The sequence below is a fragment of the Canis aureus genome, chromosome 4 (genome assembly GCF_053574225.1).
Source record: "Canis aureus isolate CA01 chromosome 4, VMU_Caureus_v.1.0, whole genome shotgun sequence".
NCBI classification, from domain to species: Eukaryota; Metazoa; Chordata; class Mammalia; order Carnivora; family Canidae; genus Canis; species Canis aureus.
Window position 1 is genome coordinate 12224116 of NC_135614.1, and position 22914 is coordinate 12247029.

Genomic DNA, 22914 nt, shown 5'->3' on the forward strand with positions numbered 1-22914 from the left:
CAACTCCCACCTCGCAGAGAAACAAGAAGTAAAAACAGGCAGCTTCTTAAAAGACTCACCTTCAAAACACCCTTTAATTCTAACGCCGCCCCCCAAATTGGGGCCCGCAAACCGCATTAATAAAGTATTTTGTAATCGACAATTTCCGACTGTAGAAGATAAAAAATAATCTTAGTTTCTTTTTTGAGTACATTTAAAAAAAAAAAAAAAAAAGAGCCGCTTTGTTTCTCTCCTGTTCAGCCCTTAGCGCAGATTCCATGGTCCTCAATAGATAACTGGCTCAAAAGCGGGGAGTGATGTATACCGGGAGCGAGATGAGGTTCTGAAATAGTACTCCACAATTGATATCTGTGTGTCTGCCACTGGCATTTTATATGAAAACGGGACGTGGCCTTGCAGCTACCGAACTGAGCAAGAAAGCTGTGGATAAAATCTTAGATACCTGATTATGTCAAGTGTTATATCAGCACCTGTTTTTACCCTTAGAAACCTGCACTCCTGGGAGAGACTTAAAATCTGGCCTAGAATCTCTATTCTCAAAGCGCTGCCCCAGGTTCCAAGACTCCGCCCCTTACGATTGCGCATACTCAGTTGCTACCTCTCTGGGTCTCTTCCTCCTCCCCACTTTTGCGGCTGTCAAAATCCAGTCTCAAGACTTCTTTAAGACTGGGACGCAGCTCCGCGCATGCTCAGCATCAGCTGGGGTGTAATACACACGTGCTTACGGCCAGCCGCGGCGCCTGCGCCGTAGCGGCCTGGAGTCGGTGCGCGTAGGACGTTTCTCGCACCTTGACTCCGGCCCTCCGCGAGAGCCTGTTTGTGCTTTAGTGTCCTGTGCACACACACCTTGCAAGCGACGGCGCCATGACTCTGACTTCCAGCGTACGAGGTGAAGTGGGGCCTGGGAGCGGGTGAGGCTGGAGGCCTGCGCACCGGTTGCAGCTTCCTCAGGCTCCTCTCTGGGATATTAGTTACCGTTGCCCTGCGAGCCCGCCAGTCCTGTAACCTTGAGATGTAGAAGGGCAAGCGCAAGGCGGGCCTGCAGGCTCTCTGGGCGGAACGGGGAAAGGGAGCGATGTGGGCATGGATTGGTGATCTCTCCAGGCACAAGTGGCATGGGGGCCATGGAGACATCTACCCAAGTCTGGACGACGTTTCCGTAACTAGCCATATCTTAAAATCTAATGGTCCCGCCGCTAGCTTTTTTTCTTGTTCTCCTTTGAGACACCTCTGTGTTTTTAGATCACAGAGCTTGGAGAAGAGGAAAGGTTTTTTGTTTTTGTTTTTAACTGCGCCCTCTCCTCAAGTTTAAATCACCGTGGAATCAGACTCATCAATTTCTTGCAACCCTGGAGCAATGCGTGACTAATCGCATTTTAGTTTTACACTTTTTTTTTTTTAGGGGAAAAAACCTAATCCGAGGTCTTCGGTTTTCCCAGTATTGTTTTTTTTTTTTTTTTTTTTTAAATCCCTCTGGCATCTGGCACTCTATGGCAGTAGTCCAGGAGAGAGGATTGAAAACAGAGCTTTGAGCTCTCAGCTTTCTTAGCCTCACTTCCTTTGCGCTAGTCTAGGGTTTGGAAACAAGTCCAATTAAAATTAAGAGACTTTCTAGAAGTCGATTAATGTAGAGCCTCGCTTTATAACAATTCTTGGTAGTGGTATAACTGTTAATATAATATTGTGCACCAGCTACGTGATACATGTGATCTTTCTGCCCTACTAAACCCCACACTTCATGATTTGATTACCTGTAACAGCAGTTAAGTAAATGTAAAGAGATTGTCCAGAAGTTAATTGAAAAGAGCCCTGTTGATTCTTTTGGTAAATATTGAGCATCTGGAGTGCCAGGTTCTGTAAAGGCCCCTTGTTAACATGAGACCCAATTTTGTAATCCATTCTTTAAATTAGAGAAATCCGCGTCTGTTGCCAAAAGTTACCTGGCAGAGTTAGGATGATAACCCATGACATTTTTAAGTTACTAATGAAGTATATAGGAGGTGATTATTTGCAAAACTTATTTCAAAGGATGCTCATCTTGAGAGTCCTTTAAATAGAGGTACCTTGGTGCAGTTAAAATAGAGAGCAATTTTGTTTTGTTTTGTTTAAAAACCCAAACCTGTGTTTTCTCAGGAATAAGACTGTTGTGTAAAATAAGATACTCATGTGACTTGAGCCACTAGTAATTTTGTAGGAAGAAAATTAGCACTTAACATGATATGGGCTGAAAAACTCCAACAAATGTTTTTAAATGTGGAGTCATATTGTGAAATGTGAGGTAGGTGAACCCTACGACTTCTTAACACTACCTGCTGACTAATCTTTCTTGCAATAAAGAGGAGTTTGTGGTGTTTTTGTTTTGTTTTGTTTTTAATCTAACCATAGGGGAATCCAAAGGTGACTTTCCCACTAGCTTGCTGTTTTCTAAGGGATAGGAAGTTGCCAGAGAAGAGGGTTCTCAGCTTAAACTTGAAGTACTCAACTTTGTTATGAGAAGTAAATACTCTTTATTTCACCTAAAAGTGTAAAGGTTGTTACTGAAACCTTTGTAAATCTCTTTATCCAGCACCTTCTTACCTTCTTCCTCAAATACAGTAGTGTGGCAAAGTAGGGACAGATAATGTATTGGTAATCCACCTTGTAATGGTTAGATCTCAAATTGTTCTCGATTTTTAAGCCACACTAAAAAAATCTAAATTTTTGATCTTTGAATTTGGGGAAGATAAATTAAGAAGATGTCTCTTCTCAACTAAATAGATTAATAATTATTAAGGGCTTAAAATAGTATTGGCCAGTGGTATGCACTTTGTAAGGATATGTTAAATGAAAAATAAGAGTGTGTATCTATGCAGAATTCTTGTTTATATTCAGAAGAAAAATAATGGGTTGTAGGTTATAAGTAAAATTAATGGGGATTAGGCCAGGACAGGAACTTGGGAGAGGCATTGGGGATAAGTGATTGGAATTGAAATCTAGAAATCTTATTCAGTGAGATGGTTCTTGATACCCTTTGGATAGGCGATACCAACTTTGCTTTTCCCTTATTGAGGAATAATCAATGTACTTATGCCCAACGTATTTTTTATTTAATATCTGATACTAGTTTAATATAGTTTCTAACTTCAAGCATCTTTCACTACTATGGAATCCTCTGTCTCTAGTGACTCATGCACAGTATATGACTTTTAGGAAGTTTACTATATGTCTTGCTCCTTTTAGAGGTACCAACCTCTCAAACTCATTGAATCTGCTCTTTCGGGTTATAAATGATAAATACATATTAAATGACATTAGGGACCATAGATGAAACAGGATTGGCAGTGAGTTGATCCTTGTTGGGGCTCAGTGAGGGTAAATGAGAGTTCATTATAGTAATCCCTGTATATGTCTAAAATGTTCCATAATAAAGTTTTATTTTTAATCTGAAGAAATGTTTTAAGTCTCACATGTGATACAGTAGGTTAAGATGAGGCCAAAGATAAGTCATATGTTATAAGAGCAATGTGATGGTAAAATGGACAGAGGTAGTTACAAATTCGAATTAGTAATCTGTTATTTCTTTTTACTCAGCTAACCTTGAACACCACCTGTATGCGAGGCCTTAAGAAAAAAAAATCATTACCAGGCACAGCCTGTCAATCTATGGGAGAGACCTAAGGATGAGAAAGATTTACACATAGCTCCCCTCCCCCTCTCCTGAAAAGGAAAGAACCTTCTGATTCTGTGACAGTTGACACTGGGCAGGAGAGGACCATTTTGAACAGAAAAGGGGCTAAAGGAACAGAAACAGGGTGAGATCTTGGTCTAAATTAAAGCAAAATAATTTCCACGGTAGAGAAAAGCTGAAGAATGGGTTACGAACAAGAGATTGTTTTCAATCTCTGAAAAATTCTGAGAAAAAAACAGTAATATGTTATACAAACCAGTATTATACAAGAGTAGATCAAGGAAGGAGTGAGAATGAGAAGAATTATTTAGAAATGTATTTTCTGCATTTTGTTTTTCATATTGGTTTATTCATTGTATTTGTATAGATAGAAAGCACTGTTAAGCAAGATTGGGCAGGGTGGGGTTTGATCTAACTAGGAGTACTTTGCCTCGAGAGATGTCTACGGAGAAGGGAAGTGAGGGTAAAACCAGAAGAGGTAGAAGTAGTGCTCAGGATTTTTCTGGACTCCAGTTCAGAAAGTGTCTGAAAGGTGCTAATTGCAATGTCCTTAAAAATTGGTTTTTGGTAAAGTCTTTTTTTGCTTCTGAGATTGTGTTTATTCTTAATAGAATATATCCACTATCAAGAACTAAATGTCACTTGGGTTTTATTGTTTTTATTTATTTTCTTGGGTTTTCAATTCTTTCTCTAATTGTTAACTTTTAAATCCATCATCATTCTTGCCCGTCTCTACATAGTTTCCTTTTCCTTCTTTTCCCTAGAGTTGCTGGTGGCATCCACAGCTTTTTGCCAGAAAAAACTGATTCAGCCTATAATGATGAAATGATAAAACAGCAACATATTTCTTATTCTGGGAACTTTTTACATTTGTCTCTAGTGAGATTAGAGAATTCGGTTTTGGGAAGGGGGGGATAATGGAAATTCTTAAGAATTTGCCTAGCTCTTTGATTCTAAACAATCCATTGGAGCAAATGCAAATCCATTTTTCTAGCACACATATGGTATTATGACATTTATATAGTGTCATAAGTGACCCTTGTTAGGGAGTAGGGTTACAGTTTGTGTTTTGATTCTCCATGGGGCTGCTACTTTTCAGTAACATCTAGAGTCAATTTCCTTTTCTTTCATATGCTATTTCTTCTTTTCTGTGTTATTTATTCTGCCATTTATTCCACTGTCAAAAATTCTAGGGAGGTAAAGGTTTAAAAAAAGAGTCACCATACGGATTCAGTGACTAATATGAGAAAAGAGAATAGAAGACTGTTTTGATGGCTAAGAAAGATTCATTTGGCCTATCATGAGTTTTAGGTAGAAATTCCTAAAAGATTCCCTTTTTATGTTGTGAGACAAATTAATCTTAACCAATGTTAGCTCTTTGGATTTCAGGCCTTTTTGTAATATGTAGGCACTATTAAAGCAAATCTGTTAAGAGATTACTTCACAATTCACCTAAAAAGTAGGGTGTAACTAAAATTAACAGTATTTAGGGAATTGTGTTATTTTACTCCTTTGGGATATTTCCTCCTTTTGAATTTATGCTACAGATAATATTTAGCAAATATAACTGAATGTATACTATGCAAAACAATATTTTATCCCATTTTGTAATAGGTACATTAGCTCTTCAGAGTGGATTTCCATTAGCTTAGAAACAGATTGCTATACCTCCTGATGTAGAGAGTACTTTCTCAAGGGAGTTCCATGGTAAATAATACATCAAAAAGAAATATCATGAACCAAGTTAGAAATCAGAGCAAAGTTTCAGCCCTGCTTGGAATTGCTACAGTGTAATATCATGAAACAGTACTAAAATTCAAGACAAATCTACACAAAATGTGTAGTTAAAAACATTCTTCAATGAGTCCAAAGGTTTGAAGCTGTCAAATAACTTATTAACTTGTTTTCTCAGTCATGCAGCACCTGTGAAGGACATAATGTTTATTTTAGAGTATTTTAGCAAGGAGGAATGGAAATGTGGGAAGGAAAATAAATTATCTTGTAGAGAAAAATACTGTGATTGAAAATAGAACCCAAGGAAAGTGCTAATTAGAAATGTTTAATAAAAACTAAATAAATTAAAAGAGAAGATCCAAGATAAAAAGAACTGTAAGAATGGTTGCTTCTTCCCATTACAGTTCTGTAAAAATGAGCTCCAGGGCAGGCCTGGGTGGCTCAGCGGTTTAGCGCCGCCTTCAGCCCAGGGTGTGATCTTGGAGACCTGGGATCCAGTCCCACATCAGGCACCCTACATGGAGCCTGCTTCTCCCTCTGCCTGTGTCTCTGCCTCTTTCTCTCTCTCCTTCTCTCTCTCTCTCTCTCTGTGTCTCTCATGAGTAAATAAATAAAATCTTTAAAAATAAAATAATTTTTTAAAAAATGAGTTCCAATTTAATGTAGAACATTATTAGGAAGGTTTATTAATCACATTAGTGCAATAAGAAATTTGACTCAATAGTGCAAATAAGCTGTACAGATAATTATTCATTATATGTTTTTATTTGTCCTTGGAATGTGTTTTTTGTACTTATCTCTCTAGGGCTTTATTTGATAGTCTGGGAACTTATTTCAAACACTATGAAGATCTGACTCAGGAAGTGCTGGGAAGCAGTCCAGTGTGTTTATCCTGACCCTTGTTCAACTTCTTCCTGCAGTTCACTCCATGCTGGGAATAGACAACTCTCTTCTGAGGCTGAGGCTAACCAGACTATGCAGAACTTTCTTCTCTCCAACATTCTGTGGAACTGGGGTAGTTAAGTGCTTGGGTTTCTAAGGGCTCCTTGAAAAGCAACGTGCAAAAAATAAATAGATGGCCTGTTAGTCAAGTAAATAATTGAGTAGAAAAAGGTCATGAAATTTAAAATGAAGTTTGTAGGGAATTCAAATCATCATCCACTGGTGGATATTGGAAATTTAGAATTTATTAAGTGAGAATATAACTGTAATTATTTTAATATTTTCTATGAAATGAATTAATGCATTCTAATTTTTATTCCAATGAGAAAGCACTTTGAAATCTAAAAAACAAAAAACTTTTGAATGACTTTGAAGCCTAGAATCCTGCTGGATATATTTCTTTGAATGTTTAATATTAAAAGTGACTTTATTCGTCCTTTTTTTGTTTTTTCTTCGGATACCAATTCTATTTGTGGTTATGCATTTTAAAATCAACAAAGGACCTTCTATTTAAATGAACTCTGATGAGTCTGCCAACATAATCACCTCCTGATTATTTGGGTGGGGGGAGTCTTTGTAATCTGAATTTTTTATGTATCAAGGTTTGTTTGTTTTTTTTTTAAGCAATAGGTATCTGCAAGCTTACATGTTACTTTAAATCTATTTGTGAACACTTTAAAAATTATTAAGCATTGTTTTTCCTTTTCCATCTATAAAATAATTTTGTTTCCCTCTCTATCTTAACTGAGCCATCGTCATTCAATAGAAAATACACAGTTGCCTCAGTAAAGGCTGGGGAAAGTCTTAACAAGAAATTGTTAATACCATCGTGTTGTGATTATTTTGTTAACAGTAAAAACCTTTGACTATTAGAATGCTTAACTCAAAAACTGGATTTCCTGAACATTCATGTTAGTAAAAATACACATTATTAGTGTATATTTTGGTTTTGATAATTATTCCTGTTTTTCTTTCCTGCTGTAGTTGAATGGATCGCAGCAGTTACTATTGCTGCTGGGACAGCTGCAATTGGTTATCTAGCTTACAGAAGGTTTTATGTTAAAGATCATCGCAACAAATCTATGGTAAACCTTCACATCCAGAAAGACAATCCCAAGATAGTACATGCTTATGACATGGAGGATTTGGGAGATAAAGCTGTGTACTGTCGTTGTTGGAGGTCCAAAAAGGTGAGGAAAACAAGTCTTTTATGTTAGTTCCATCTTTAATTTAATATTTCTTTTTAAACTATTCTATCAAAAATGTATCACCAGATATTATTAGGATACCTCCTCCTCTTCCTCCTCCTTCTCCCCCTTCCCTCCTTTTCTTTCTTTTCTTTTTCTTTTTTTTTTTTTAAAGTAGTCTCTGTGCCCATCTTAATCTCACAACCCTGAGGTTAAGAGTTGCACGCTCCACTGACTGAGCCAGCCAGGTGCCCCTTTTCTTTAACGCATCCTGTTCTTCTCTGTTTTACATGGACTCTTCAGGAATATCGTTCCTAAAATGTATTAACTACTGTGCACTAAAATTCCATTATTCCCTTATTGAGTTCAGGTGAACATAACTGTGTTTTTGGCCAAGAAGGGAAAAAAATCCCTTATTTATTCTTAGGATTTTCTCTCCAAATGGATCGTTGCTTCCAGTATCCCAGGAAAGAGTGTATGTAGCCTAAAACATGAAGAGAAACAGAAGGGAAATTCTTTTCATGAGCTTTCAAGCTCCTGGATTCTAGGACAAGTTTTAGAAAATTCAAGAGAAATTTGGAAAACTACCCTTGATATATTGACCCTGTATCTAAGCTTTCTTTAAGCTATAGCTCCTATAGTTAAATACATAATGGGGTTTTTAAAATCTTCTTTTGTGATAACATTTCATCGAGTTCCTTTTGGAGCTGTCATCTGTGATACCTGCAGCTTTTAGGCAACTTTTAGACAGTGATGACAGCTAGTGACCTAAAGATAGTAAAATGCTTTCCTAAGGTCATCTTGAAAAGCTTCATACGTTGAATGATTTCAGAATTTCTCATATATTGTGAGATACATGGTCAATATACTGTATGTACGGCCACTATTAGCATTTAAATAAAATGGATTTCACCAAAGATGACACTATAACACATTTAAAAAAGGACAATAAAAGTTATGTTTCTGAAAGCACATGTCAGGGACCACCTCTTCCCACAGTGGAAAGCCATTATCACAAATCAGGAAGAAGTTACATACTAGGTACTGGAAAGTGTATTCTTTTTTTTTTTTTTAAGATTTTATTTATTTACTCATGAGAGACACAGAGAGGCAGAGACATAGCTAGAGGGAGAGGCAGGCTCCCCATGGATAGCCTGATGTGGGACTAGATCCCAGGACCTCAGGATCATGACCTGAGCCAAAGGCAGAGATGCTCAATCAGTGAGCCACCCAGGTGCTCCTGGAAAATGTATTCTAACTCCCTTCCCCAATATAACAATATTGTATAATCTAGTGATCTAGTGCTTAGATAATGTCATTATATCTGAAGCTGCTTGATGAACATATAGAATGTGAACCAAAATTAATAGCCCCATTACAAGTTGTAACTTAAAAAGAACACTGTTCATTTGGTATGTGGGATTATTTGTAAGTACTAGTAGCAGCACTAGAAAATACTCTTCAGTAATATTCTGTAGACTAGACCTGGTTTGCTTTTTAAAATTTATGCCCGTGGTAGGTGTCCCCTCCTGTTGCTCATCAAAATATACAAAACAATACCTTTAGAGATTCAAGAATGTTTAAGTCATTTTGGTAGTTCTTTAGTCAATGATCATATAATGTCTACTATATATGCATGAGAAAAGTTAAATAGTAAAATAGCAGGTATCATAGATCTGTACAGTAGACTCAGTACAGGTGCTTAAAATAAAAGAAAAAGCTTACAGTGTGGGCTAGAATTTTCTGGGAAGGCATACAGATATACATGGGAGTTAAATTGCCCCTGGAAAATTTGTTGGTATTTGAATAAACTAGCAAGTTTGGGGAACTCTTTCTCAAAATCTATAGGAAAGGACCCTTGTGAGTAAGGTTGAGATCAGTGAAGAATCTAGTCTGGTCATTGCTCTTCCATCCCCTGAGGTATAAGTTCAAATTAAGGAGCATCTTGGGTATCTGTGTGTGGGGTTTGTGCCTCCAGACATTGGGGAGCTTCTTGGGTTTTTAGACAAAGTTATGATGCTTACCCCAGAGTGATAGCTCTAGGGATGGATAAAAATGAACAGATACAAGAAACATTTTGAGGGAAGGATAAGCCAAATGTACTGACTGATTTATGAGGGAGATTGGCGGAAAAAAACTGAAACTCGTTAAAGTATCTAAACGTGTTATTAGAAAGATGGTACTATTAACAGAAATAGGACTGCAAGAAGAAAAGCTGACTTTCTAGGACAGTGACCAGGAATTCAATTCCAAAGGAATTTTGAGGTGATGTTTGAATGGAAATGTCCAGCAGATAATCTGAAATGTGAGTCTAAGGCTGAGACATCAGGGTTGAAGATAGAGATCAGCAAAACTGATGAGTCAAACATAAGAATGCAACAGATTCTTGATGCAGATAAAAATCAAGGGCTAAGTATGAAATCTTAGTGAATTACTTACATTTTGGAAAGAGGAATGAGTCAAAAAGGAGATGAATTGAGCCAGAGTCAAAAGAAAACCAAGAATATCACAGTTTCACAGTGGAAATGAGAAAGTTTCAAAGATTTGGCTGTGAACATTGGCTTGTGCAGAGACACCTAAGTGAATATTATATAAAAAGTTGGATTACACATTTAGGCCATTGACCTTTTAGTGTCATTTCAACAGAATAATTAGAATAGAAGCTATGTCTAAGTGGGTTAAAGTATGAATTATTAATAAAGAAATGCTAGAAGTTTGAGTATATGTCAAAATTTTAGTAAACATGGCAGTGAATGGAAAGGGAAAGAAATAAGATGACTGTTTGAGTGAACTTTAAAGCATAGATTTGGGGTCAAATAAAGGGTGTTTGTTTTGGTTGGGTTCTTCCAGAGGGTAAAGTAGAGGTCAATAAAGCAAATAGGAAATTATGAGGACTAAGATCTTAAGTATTTCAGGAAGAACCACAAGCGCACACCAACTAGTGATTTAAATGTTTATTAGACTTTATAATTCAACAAAACATTCTGGGATTACTTTTTCATCATACAGTTTAGAGTTTCCAGATGGGTAAACTAGAGATGGTCATTTCCCCTAGGTAGATTTCGAGGAAAGGAATGCCAGACCAGTCTTTTTATTTCCCATTTTCTCTCTTATTTTAAGCTCATCTTTTATGCTGTTAGTGATCCTCTTTGCATCTAGGATTTGTCGGTTTTGAATTTTCACTGAATCTTAGGAACTTTTTATTCCCACATGAATCAATTAAGAGTTCACTTTGAATATTATTCATATTAATGGATGTTTTTATTCTTCAGATATTTTTGGAAACCCCACATTCCTGAGATACCTAAGGTTATCACAGTGGTGCCAGCTCACACACTTACATGCAAGATCACAGAAGATTTGCAATTAATGCCTTTGATTAGATGTCTCTATTGAGTTCATATTCAGTAATTTTTTTCTCAGACAAACCAGTTGTGTTTCTAATATGACAAAATGAAAACACCTTTCTACTTATCTTGAAAAAAGCTACATGTGATAGAAATTTTAATTCAGTTCTAATTCATTCTAAGGGTACAATCACTAGTAGCCCATTATGTGGGTCTAACATTTTTGAGTGGTCTTTCCAGGCCTAATGAATCATATCTTAACAGTGTGCAGAAATTACATTTTAAGATTTACCTTAAGATTTGGGGGCAGCCCAGGTGGCTCAGCAGTTTAGCGCCACCTTTGGCCCAGGGTGTGATCTTGGAGACCCGGGTTTGAGTCCCACGTCAGGCTCCCTGCATGGAGCCTACTTCTCCCTCTACCTGTCTCTGTCTCTGTCTCTCTCTCTCTCTTTCTCTCTCCTATCTGTGTCTCTCATGAATAAATAAAATCTTTAAAAAAAATTTTACCTCATTTGTCCTCCCCTCTCCCCACCCCACCCCTTATGCCCTCTGCTGTTTCAGAAACTGGCCTATTTCACAGTATTTCACAAGAGGGCTATCCATATGTGACAGGAGAAAGAAAAGAGGCAATAGAGAAGTGACTGCAGGGAAAGATACTATTTGAGACTGTGATGTCTTGAAAGAGGTAGAAGGAAATGAGAGTAAGAGCACAAATGTGAAACTTAGGAAGGAAGAGAGAGCCTTATTTTCGAAATAAGAAAATAGAACTTTGATGTCAGAGGGAAAAGTATGCAACATAGTCTTGCTAGATTCCCAGCCTACCCTCACTCCCCTGAGTTGTCTGTTGGCCGTTAGGAGGCAGGAGAGAGTTTGAACAAGGACAGTAGAAGGATGCATGCTAAGAAATAAGAACAGAGGAAGGGTGTGCCAGTTACGGTCAGGAACTCAACTGAAGTCGAAATGAAATGCAGCTGAACAGACTATGTAGAATCATTTTGTTTCATTTACAACTTTAGGATTTGAATTTTTTTTTGTTTGTTTTGTTAGTGGTGTGCTTGTTTTTGTTCTGGGGGTTGTATATGTGTTAACAGAAGTCTCCATCCTATTAATGGTTTGGAAGTGGATGCGTGGAGTCCATTTCTTCATACAAATAAAATTCAGAGTGTTGGTTACATAGCTTGTCCAATCTACATAAGGACAGTCTTGTAAAATCTTAATTTCTCTTAATATGTTTTACTACTATCTTACATTTTACTAAAGTAAGTACCTAAGAATGGAATAAAATGTCATGTCCTCTCAGGTAGTGTCAAATCTTACTGCTTTTCTTCCTCAACCAAAGAAAAAGACCATTTCTTAGAGCAGTTTATGGTAGTGAGTCAAAATAGCACCAGGCAACTTCCTTGGGAAATAGAAACCATACTCATTAAGAATACAAAGTTTGGAGAAGAAAGATAAATGTATTTTTTAATTTGTTGCAGATAGAAGAGATAAACAGGAACACTTACTTATTTTTATCTTCAAATACCCAGAAAACAGAAACATCACAACCTGAGATTGGGACCATTAAAAAGAAACAAATCTTGTGTATTTTATGAAGATCGATGATGTTAACTAGCTTTCCAAATGAAAAGCAAGAATCTCTAGGGTTTTTTAAAATCCTAATCATTTATTATAGCCCCTTCTCTAAACCATATAAAAATATGGGACTTGTAGTTTTCTAATTTAGTTAGCCAATATAAGATATTTTCTGGACATTTAGGAAATTCAGCCAATTTAATTTTCAAGCTTTTTTCCAGGATTCATTAATAACAAACACTGGCATGTAAGAACAGATATTTTAAAGATTTTATTTATTTATTCATGAGAGACACAGAGAGAGAGAAGGCAGAGGCATAGGCAGAGGGAGAAGCAAGCTCCATGCAGGGAGCCTGATGCGGGACTCGATCCCGGGACTCAATCCCAGGACTCCAGGATCATGTCTTGGTCCAAAGGCAGGCGCTCAACCACTGAGCCACCCAGGAGCCCCTAGAACAGATTTTAGAACCACTTAATGAGCTAAACTTTTTTCCATCAGTGTTTTGATTCTTTAGGTTTTACTTTTTAAGTATTGATACCACGTGAATTAAATTAAATATACCCTTTGCATTTTTTTTGTAATTTTAGCTCTTTGCTTGACAGTTCAACAAATTTCAAAATTTTAAATGAAAGAGAATAATTCGTGTTTTTGACATGTAATGTTTTTGTTGCATTATTAAAACTACTAGGTTACGATTAAAAGTATACACATATTTTCTTTCTCGCATAGGAAAAGTTAAATAGAACAAGACACTTCCTGAAAAACATAAATATTGTTATGTAATTTACCATTTGAATTTTAATGCCAACTAATTGGCATTCACTTATTTGAGAATCATGAGTTAATTTTAATAAATGTATCCCAGTAATATATACAGTATATTCTCAAGAATTTGCTAATCCAGTCTTGAAATAACTCATTTTGGTCCTGGCTGAAAAAGAAAAGTTTTGGTTTTTCATTAACTTAAAGTGAGAACTCTCTATTGAATAAATACAATGAGAATACCTAATCTTCACATGAAGTTTGGGAGAGGAATTTGATTTAAATCAATGATTCCTGGGATTAATAAAGTTCTATTAAAAGATATCTGTGTCTCTGAATAAAATGATTTTTGATTTTTAATCTTAATTTATGTTTTAAAGTCATAAAAGCTTTATTATAAAAGCATGAACCTTTATTAAACAACTGGCCAATATCTACTATTCACTGCTTTTTAAAGAAATATTTTTTCTTTTAAAACAGGAAAGAGGCAAATTTTGGTTTTTAGGCAGACTAGTTTATCATATAAAAAGTATATTCTCGGGGATCGCTGGGTGGGTCAGCAGTTTAGTGCCTGCCTTAGGCTCAGGGCATGATCCTGGAGTCCTGGGATGGAGTCCCACATCAGGCTCCCCGCATAGAGCCTGCTTCTCCTTCTTCCTGTGTCTCTGCCTCTCTCTCTCTCTCTCTCTCTCTCTCTCTGTGTGTCTCTAATGAATAAATAAATAAAAATTTTTTAAAAATATTCTCATTTTAGATGTATGGCTTTCTCAATCTTTTATAAGATGTTTTTTGTATATTTCTCTATAGATGTCTTTCCTGTTTTTGATTCTGTATTTAGAGGGAAATGATTTTTAAAACTGTATTATTTTTCTAGTATTTTCAAAATGAGATTAAATAAATAAGTAAAACATGCTATTTCAGTAAGTTATTTGAAGCTTTTTAATTTGTAAATACTTCATTTTTCAGAAAGTTATTTGAAGCTTTTTAATTTGTAAATACTTCATTTTTCAGAAATTTAATTTAAAACCTAAATATGTAAAACTGTATAGTAACATGTTTTATATGTGCCTTTTATAAAAAGTGAGGTCTTTTACAATCTAAACTTGTATTCTCACTGTAAAATAGTCTGTGTTTATATATTAATCATATGTCACCTTGAAATGCTGTTATTTGCTATGGGGTACATTTTAGTTTGATTTTTATGCATTGTTATGGCCACTTTCTTCATCCATGCCAAGAAAAAATGAAAGCTTAGGTTGATGTTTTTATGTTTTTGTTGCAAGGACTTGTTTTTTTTTTTTTTTTTTTCAAGGACTGTTTTAAACATGAATTTACTTTGTACCATATCTTATTGACCAAAAAAAAAAAAAAAAAGAATGGAAGCTTTATTTGTATATATTGCATTAATGTTGCCATCTACCCCAAAATAGATTATTTACTTGGAAACATTAAACATGCTGGTACCTTGACTTTTTCTGTAATTTTTAACTAGTTTACTATATCTTGGAATAATATACAAATAGTAAAATTAAAATTGAATTTCTTTTTTTTTTTTTTTGAATTTCTTTAACATCAACCAAATATTTTTTTTAATCTTAGAATACACACTTCTAATGTCAAAGTTTAAGATTGTATATTTTCAGGTATCTAAAATCATACTGCCTTCACTGTGAGTAATGAGGCAATTTTAATCCTAAGGCTAAGATTCCTGTTACTTTACTCTTGTACATAGGCCTCTTCAGTGCAATAATGTACCTTATACCAAACAATGAAACTCTAAATTCTAGAGTGTAGGTACGTTTCAGACATCAAGAATGAAACAAAGATGCTAGGTATCATCCTTTGATGTGAAATAGAAATAAACTACATAAATACAGAAGGAAAAAAAACCAAAATACTGATAATTGGACCTTCTAAATGTAAAGTCCTGAGGAGACACCTAAAACATTGTTGAATTCATATCTTTATCATTTAACAGTAGGAAGGATATACTTGCAAAAACCATTGATAATATATAGCATAAGTAGTTAAGTATGAAAATATACTTAATTATGCTAACTATAAAATATATAAGGCAGAAATAATGGTATCAGAGTATGTATGAGACCTACCTGAAAATGAGAATTCCAAAAGAATTTAATAGTACATGGGAAAAAAAATTCTCAACTTTATCTATTTGAATAAAGTTTAATAAAGGTAGGTAGAGAATAAATAGGAAAGGTCTAACAAGAATAAGGAAACCTAGCCCTAATCTAAAGCATATTTTAAACATGGTTATAAAGTCTGCTGTATAGAACACAAATACTAGATTGCAAAGTTAAGAGTGTCTATGGTTTAGTCAGCTTGGGAAATTTTGAGTATTTTTTAATAGCAGAACTTCTTTTAAATAATAATGTATGCTACAAATCAAAAGAATCATATGTTCTTAAAACACAGCGAAACCAAATCACATATTTTAGGATTTAACAACTTTGGAGTACACCTTGACAAGCACTGTGAGAAATTTACTTCTGTCACATTTTCTACCACCGGACCCCAAAATGTCAATTATATTAAATGAAATCATGAAAAGTAATGAAAATTTACCACATTTCTAGGAGAAAGATGTCTCCATGAAGAATGTTAAACAGGGAAGCACTGACATGTTTGTATGAAAGTGGAGAAGTTAATATGAAAAAATAAGCAAAATTAAAAGGCTTGGGAAAAATTGCTACAAAGGTAATCAAGAAAGGAATAATATACAAATTGATTTTAAACAAATGAACTAGGCTCTAAACAGACATGGTTCACTAGAAGAGAAATGTAACCGGAACTAGCATATAAACATGGAAAAAATATTCAGTATCCACAATCAAATATCACAAATGGAAATGCAATTAATGATCTGTGTATTATCCACAAGTTAGTGGATATACTTAGTGTATATACTTTACATATGCTCTTTAAGAGCACCTGTATAATGTGGTCTAGGAAGATCTTTTTATTAAGAGTTATCCTGTGTGTTAAATATGTAAATTAAGCATCACCCCCGCTCTACCAAGCTAATACTGATTTTATGATTAGACATTGACATTCTCTCTTTTCCTAGTTTCCATTCTGTGATGGATCTCACACAAAACACAATGAAGAGACTGGAGACAACGTGGGACCTCTGATCATTAAGAAAAAGGAAACTTAAATGGACAGTTTTGATGCTGCAAACCAACTTGTCATGATGTCATCTGACTGTTTAATTAGAATGACTACCACCTCTGTTCACCTCCCCTGGGTTCTAGATGTGATGTATTGCAAATTGCAGCTTTCATATTCACGGCATTTGCCTTATTTGTTGAACCATCGTGGTGCACATTTGTTTAAACAAAAAAAGGAAAAAGTAAAAACCAACCTCATGGCCTGTGGGTTATTTTGGTCTTGTAAGGATCCGTTTCTTTATGTTTAAAATAATTATATTAGAATATAGTTGTATGTCGAAGTTAACATATATTCTCAAAATCATGTATATGCAGGTTGTACTTAGAAGTTTCAAAGAAAATTATCACCTTTTAATATTACTTAGTTAACCTAGAAAGTAAATTGGATGTGATTAAGCTATATTAATGTCTTAATATGACCTTGATTCTCTTCTTGACAGAGTCGATGATATGGAAACTATAGCTTCCATGTTTTCATAGTTTTTAATCAAAATGAACTTGGAATGTTATTCTGCTTAATTACAAGTGGGCCAGGTCTAAAATAAAAGGGTGCAGTAGCTTCTTTATTCATTTTATAGGTATTTAATTGACCTATTAAAGGAACCATACTGGAAATTTAGATCAAAGTGATATTAGACTTAAAGTAGTCATGAAGAAAGTCTTAAGATGTAATGTTACAGAATTCTATTCCAAGAAGTGGCAAGCACTCAAAGCAGGGACATTGAAGGAATTGGAGCACATGATGTCAGATCTCTTGAACAGAAAGCCATGCATCCATGACAGAAATAGTAGTCACAAAGCTAGATCAAAGACACAGGTAGATTTATTTCCCACTCTTGATAATCAGGCACACAGCTGTTCTCAGTAAAGAAGCTATTTGGGGGAGAAAAGTAATTACATTTTCTTAAGTTGTGCGATCTTAAAGGCAAAAGTTTGAAGACAAGTTTTTATTTATATAATACTCTTCAAAGACTCAGACCAGAAACATTACATTCATTCCTGATTCAGAAAAAAAAATGTGAAAACTGAAAATAATTAGGAGCAATAAAAATATTAAGACAGGAATTGTTAATATGTGTATTTTTAAAGAAATTAGTTCTTTTATGGGTTAGAAGGAAAAATTGGGACAGAATATTTACATAACAATTCAACAAGGTAACAAAAATATTCTCATTTTTTTAGTATACTTGAATTCTCAGTAGTCATCACGTTTCTACGTGCTAAAATCCAAAATTACCTTGAAAATCACTGGAATCAAACCAAGTATTAGCATTTCTATATTATATATGATCACAGATATTTTTTAAAATGTACAATGTTGTATATTACAGTAGGTAAAGTTTATACCAAAATTGCGTATACTGGTTTTAAGCAGCCCATGTGACTTATTTGGATGTGTTTTTAAGGCACATTTTGAATACAAAATCTAAAATACTACAAACCCTGATTCTGCCTATCAGTTTCTTGAGGTGAATTTCTTTCTGTGCCTCTGCCCCCTGTTTTAAGTAAATAGGAGTGGGTCTGCAAAAGAAGCATCATACTTTTACAGGTTAATTGTTTTAAAAATAAACCCATGAACTCCCAGTTTCTGATAATGGGACATCCTTTTAACAGACTAAACTGTATTCTTAATTTTGAATTTGAAATTACATTGTTATGCATTTTTATAGCTAGTGCAGGGAGGGGGGAAATTAGTGCCAATTCTCAAAACTTTCAAAGGAATAAGATTAAGTGTATGTTTGTGGTGGAATTAGAATTGATAGCTGAATTGAAATGCAGATCTACATACAGCATTTTGATAGTTCAAACAATTAGATAAATGTATCCCCAGGGTCATGTTAAAATTTTGTTACATGCTCTTGAACTATAATTCCTTTAAGATATTAAAACTTCCATGTTACTTAACCTAAAAAAGTAAAGTGGGTATGAAGATGTTTTTACACAAAAAATTGTGTGCAAATACTGTTCTCACTTAAGCACCCTAAGGCATCTGATTGCTTTTTCATTTGAGAAAACCGACAAATGGGTTTCCCTCACACCACCACTATCTTTTTTTTCTCCACACACTAATGTTCTAATGATTTCTGAAACAGGATTTTGTGGTAGTTAGAGTTTCTTAGGAAGAAACTTGTTTTTGCAGTGATTGAAAGTGTCGCTAATCTGTTAGTACAACAGACATTTATTAAGCGTCTTCCATAGACCATGTAATTGAGAATGAAACATTTTGGAGAATTAAAAGTTCACAGATAAGATTATATGATACGGGAGAACTTGGTTCTTGTCTCACAGAGTCAAAGAATGAATCTTGTGGACACAGGAGAGTGAGTAAAGTGATAGAAGTTTATTAAACAAAGATACAGAGAAAGTTCTCATATGTGAGAGGGTTCCTGAAAGGGTTGCCACTGAGGGCTTGCCACTGAGGGTTGCCACTGAGGGCAGTCATTTATTGAGAACTGACTGGGAAGCTTGTGGCCTTGAGATTCTTGTGCTGTCTTGGCTTGAGTTAGGACTGGTGATAACATCTTTAATGGCTTACTTCTTCTTTGGGGTCTGGTTATTCTTTGTTGGTCATAGATGACTGTCTATATAAAAAGACACCCTCGCCCCTACACACACACACCTAGGGCAGGGTAGTCTGGCTTGCTCCCTTATCTCTGGTTTCCTTACACCTCAGCATTTTTGGGATTTCTGTGAGCCTGATTCTGTGGCCCCCTACCTAGCCCTGCCTATCCCTGCCTGACCCTAACAACATCATTTATGAGGTAGGTTATATAATTATAATTTGTGGTTTGCGGTTTTCCTTAATAAATTATTCTAGGTACAGTTGTGTATACCAAGTCTTTATACTACAAAGTAGGTGGATTTCTTTGATTTTTCATTAGTTATGAAGGATTTGGGTTTGGTTTTAAGATAAACATTCTGATTAGCAACATTAGTGCTTGTGTATCTGAGGTGTATTATCTACTAATTGTCAGAATCTATGCTTTCTCTCTGAGGTTAATGGTTAACACAAGATGATTTCAGGTAAAGCTACTCATCTCTCAGCTTCTATTTAAAAATGGTTGGACAGGGATCCCTGGGTGGCGCAGCGGTTTAGCGCCTGCCTTTGGCCCAGGGCGCGATCCTGGAGATCCGGGATCGAATCCCACGTCGGGCTCCCGGTGCATGGAGCCTGCTTCTCCCTCTGCCTATGTCTCTGCCTCTCTCTCTCTCTCTCTCTCTCTGTGTGACTATCATAAATAAAAATTTTTTAAAAATTAAATTAAAAAATAAACATGGTTGGACGAAGTGACATTTTAGGCAATTTGCAAATTCTAGGCCAACCTTAACTTTTCAGCATCCAAAAAGGAAATAAAGTAAAAAGTTGATAGGTTATAAGCTTGAATTTAATTTTTATTATAAGATTATTCCAAGTTTTGTTGTATTGAAGGAAATGTTGGTAATAGTATTAGTTGCTTTAAGTATCCTTACTTGGCAAAATGAAAACTTAACAGCTCTGTATTGGTCCCCACTTTAACTCCATGAAATCTAAAAGTCTGGGAACCACTAAGCCAATGTCCTATCTAAAGTTCTGAGACTTACTATCTTATCAAGGTATTAAAATAATACAGTTTTATTCATTTTGATATTTAGTTTATTTGAAATTTTTCTTATGTGATTACAGTGTGTTGAGGTTTCATGCAAAGTTATTAATCTATAAGAAATCATTTTTATTTATAGCCTGAGAAAAGGCTATATTTTTGTGGACTTTAATTTCATAAACAAAAGAATTGCATAAGTTAACTGAAGGTGCCAGGAATTATGACAAAGGGGGAAAACTGGGATTTATTTATTGATTAAAATCTTTAAAATAATTTTGAATATTGCCCACCTATCTACCTATGAGCTTATTACTGTAGGATAATTTTTTTGTTGTTGTTGGTAATATTGCCTACTAACATTTTCATTATTGGGTTAGGCAGTGAGTGACTTGTCCAACTTAATATTCAAGATAGATGAGAGATTATGTCTCTTACAGCCCTATCATTCATTACACTTAGCTAAATCTGTTATATTTCAAAATCTCCAACCGTGAAAGGTAGAGATCCATTTATGTACTTCATCTGCACAGAAATTCTTTTTCCTTGTCCCAAATTTTCTTGATATAGGCTTCATTTCTTCATTTTAGACAATAAGGCTGTGTGTTCACTTTAATACCATTTTTTATTCTTTTGAAATTCCTCAGCCTTCTTCTCTCCAATTTGTAGTCTGCCCTGTAATCATCACATGAACCTTTTCCTTACCTTTCACCTCTAGGCCCCTTCCAACAGAAAGCATTTTGATCATCACTAAAGCAAACAATTCTCTTAATACTATTGCTCTTAGGATCCACTGGGAAGCTGTTTCTAGCACAGAGGCTAAAATACATTGGCTTTCCATTGCTGGTTACTCTTCCATTCTGACCCTGGATGCCACCTCATGTAAATTCTCTGATAATAAAAATATTAAACCATAACTTAGATTTCTTAATTTAACATTGCCATACAGTGTATGCCCTTAAGTCCCTGTTCCTCCAGTACCTTTGTACTCCCAAAAGTCAAGTCACTTGTAGCAGCTTGCAGTTTATGGCTTTGTTACTCCTTTATGCTTTTGTCATCTTGTTTACCAAAGTCCTTGGTCATGCTACATGACTCACTGTTTTTGAAACCCTGAGAAAGAAAAATTTTCAAATTTTAATATTACAATATAACCAGTACCCAAAACAATTACAAGCACATAGCAGGTAATCAGTAAACACTTGTTTTAATTAGTAAGAGACTTGAATGTAATTTCAAAAGAATACAATGGTAATCCCCCAAAGTCAGTATTTGTCTTGCTCTACACTCAAAATCCTGGCTAGCTTTTTTTTTTTTTTTTTTTTTTTTTTTCAGATTTGCTCCTTTACATCCAGTATTATAAACCTTTGAACATGCCTATTGGGAAAATTTACTAAGTAGCTATATTATCCTGACAAGATTGGCTATAAATTAGTCTAATCAATACTTCTGTGCCTAAACTAGTATAAAAACCAGCAAACAAATACTACAATACAAATCAGCTTGCTTTTAGGCCAGTATGTACATGATGCATTATAATTGGGCGGGGGGGGGGGGGAATATGGTGCTTGGAATATTTAAAATCTCTGGACATTGCTTTGGGAGAAGAGAAAGCTGCTATGAAAAAGACCAAAAGTTCTGAAGTTTGTCAACCTGGAAGGCTTTCTAATTGCACTTATTACTTCTTTGCGGGTAGTGTGTACACTGGACAACAATTATAGGCTTCTAAGTCAGACATACTCAAATCCCTGATCTGCCACTTGAAGAAGTAATTTTCTGTGGGCTTCTGTGATAGTTGTATATGTCAACTTGACCACCAGAGTGCCCAAATACTGAGTTATTCTAACTGTATCCATGAGGTTGTTTTTGGATGAGATTAATGTTTAAATCAATAGACTAAAGCAAATTGTCCCCTCTAATGTGAATGGCCTCATCCAACCAGCTGAAGGCAGGAATAGAAAAAAACCTGACCCTTTCCAGAAGAATTCTTCCTGCCTGACTGACTGCCTTTGAACTGAAACATCTGCTCTTCCTGAGTCTCCAAAGCGTGCCAGTCTTTGGACTGAAACTACACCATTGGATCTCCAAGGTCTCCAGTTTGCTGACTCACCCTGCAGATCTTAGGACTTCACAATCTCATGAGCCAATTCCTTCTAATCACATAATACAAACTGTCTTGGCATCCTTATCATAAAATCATGTCCCCTGCTAAAAGTAGTACAAAAAAAGATATTCAGAGCTGTTTTCTGCACAAATAATACTGAGAAATGATTGAATATTGGCATACTTTTGTTAACATTCCCAGGACATTTTTCTAAAATGGTCCTGTTTTTCTGCATGAGAGGAGGAAAAGCAGTTGAGTTTTTGTTGTTTTTTTGTTTGTTTTTTTAAATTATAGGGTCTTCCTATAACAATCTCTACAAATAATTACTCAGCATCTACTGTTAGCTAGGCTGTAATAAGACTCAAATAATCTACCCTTACAGAGTTTATCAGCCCCCTACTCTTAGGAGGGGTAAAGGGTGGTGTTACAAGTAACAGGCCATTATTAATATGATTAGATGAGATGAAGGAGGTAAGTACAAAAGCTGTGAGAGTACAGGGACAAAAATCCAGAACCAGATATCAGGGCAGTAAGAACTGAAGAATGAGTAAGTGTTTGAAGAGGAGGGCAAGCAAGTTTCAAGTCTAGAAGACCAGTTCAGAGACCTCACCCTCTCATCCAATATGGCCCTGATTGGTTCTACCACTTATGTTGGCAGTGCAACTTTCTGTGGAATGACTGTATTAATAGCATTTTTATCCTAACTTTTAATGTGCAAAATCAAATAAATTTGTCATCCCTGACTAACCAAATGAAAGCAGACAAAGTTAGCAATAAACCCAGATAGAAGAGGCTGGCCCTATTGCTTTAGCCAGAACTTAAAAGGTCA

The 22914-nt window shown here is 35.4% G+C and overlaps 1 protein-coding gene across 3 annotated transcripts; it reads left to right on the top strand.

Moving 5' to 3' along the window:
• The first annotated feature begins 713 nt into the window (after window positions 1-713).
• On the top strand, window positions 714-16599 carry CISD1 (CDGSH iron sulfur domain 1). 3 transcript variants are annotated; one of them, XM_077894576.1, is made up of 4 exons: window positions 3673-3791; window positions 6207-6416; window positions 7328-7533; window positions 16304-16599. In XM_077894576.1, the coding sequence occupies exons 2-4, from the start codon at window positions 6377-6379 to the stop codon at window positions 16391-16393; spliced, it is 336 nt and encodes a 111-aa protein (XP_077750702.1). In that variant the 5' UTR covers window positions 3673-3791; window positions 6207-6376; the 3' UTR covers window positions 16394-16599. The 3 variants fall into 3 exon arrangements, with proteins under 3 accessions (XP_077750704.1, XP_077750702.1, XP_077750703.1); XM_077894577.1 differs by lacking the exon at window positions 3673-3791 and adding an exon at window positions 4438-4546 and having other exon boundaries at window positions 6322-6416; XM_077894578.1 differs by lacking the exons at window positions 3673-3791; window positions 6207-6416 and adding an exon at window positions 714-889.
• Window positions 16600-22914: the final 6315 nt, after the last annotated feature.

Coding starts and splice junctions, on each gene's coding strand:
- CISD1 (XM_077894576.1), top strand. CDS start 6,377: ATGCAGAACTTTCTTCTCTCCAACATTCTGTGGAACTGGG. Junction 6,417..7,327: donor CAACATTCTGTGGAACTGGG/GTAGTTAAGTGC, acceptor TTCCTGCTGTAG/TTGAATGGATCGCAGCAGTT. Junction 7,534..16,303: donor GTTGTTGGAGGTCCAAAAAG/GTGAGGAAAACA, acceptor CTCTTTTCCTAG/TTTCCATTCTGTGATGGATC.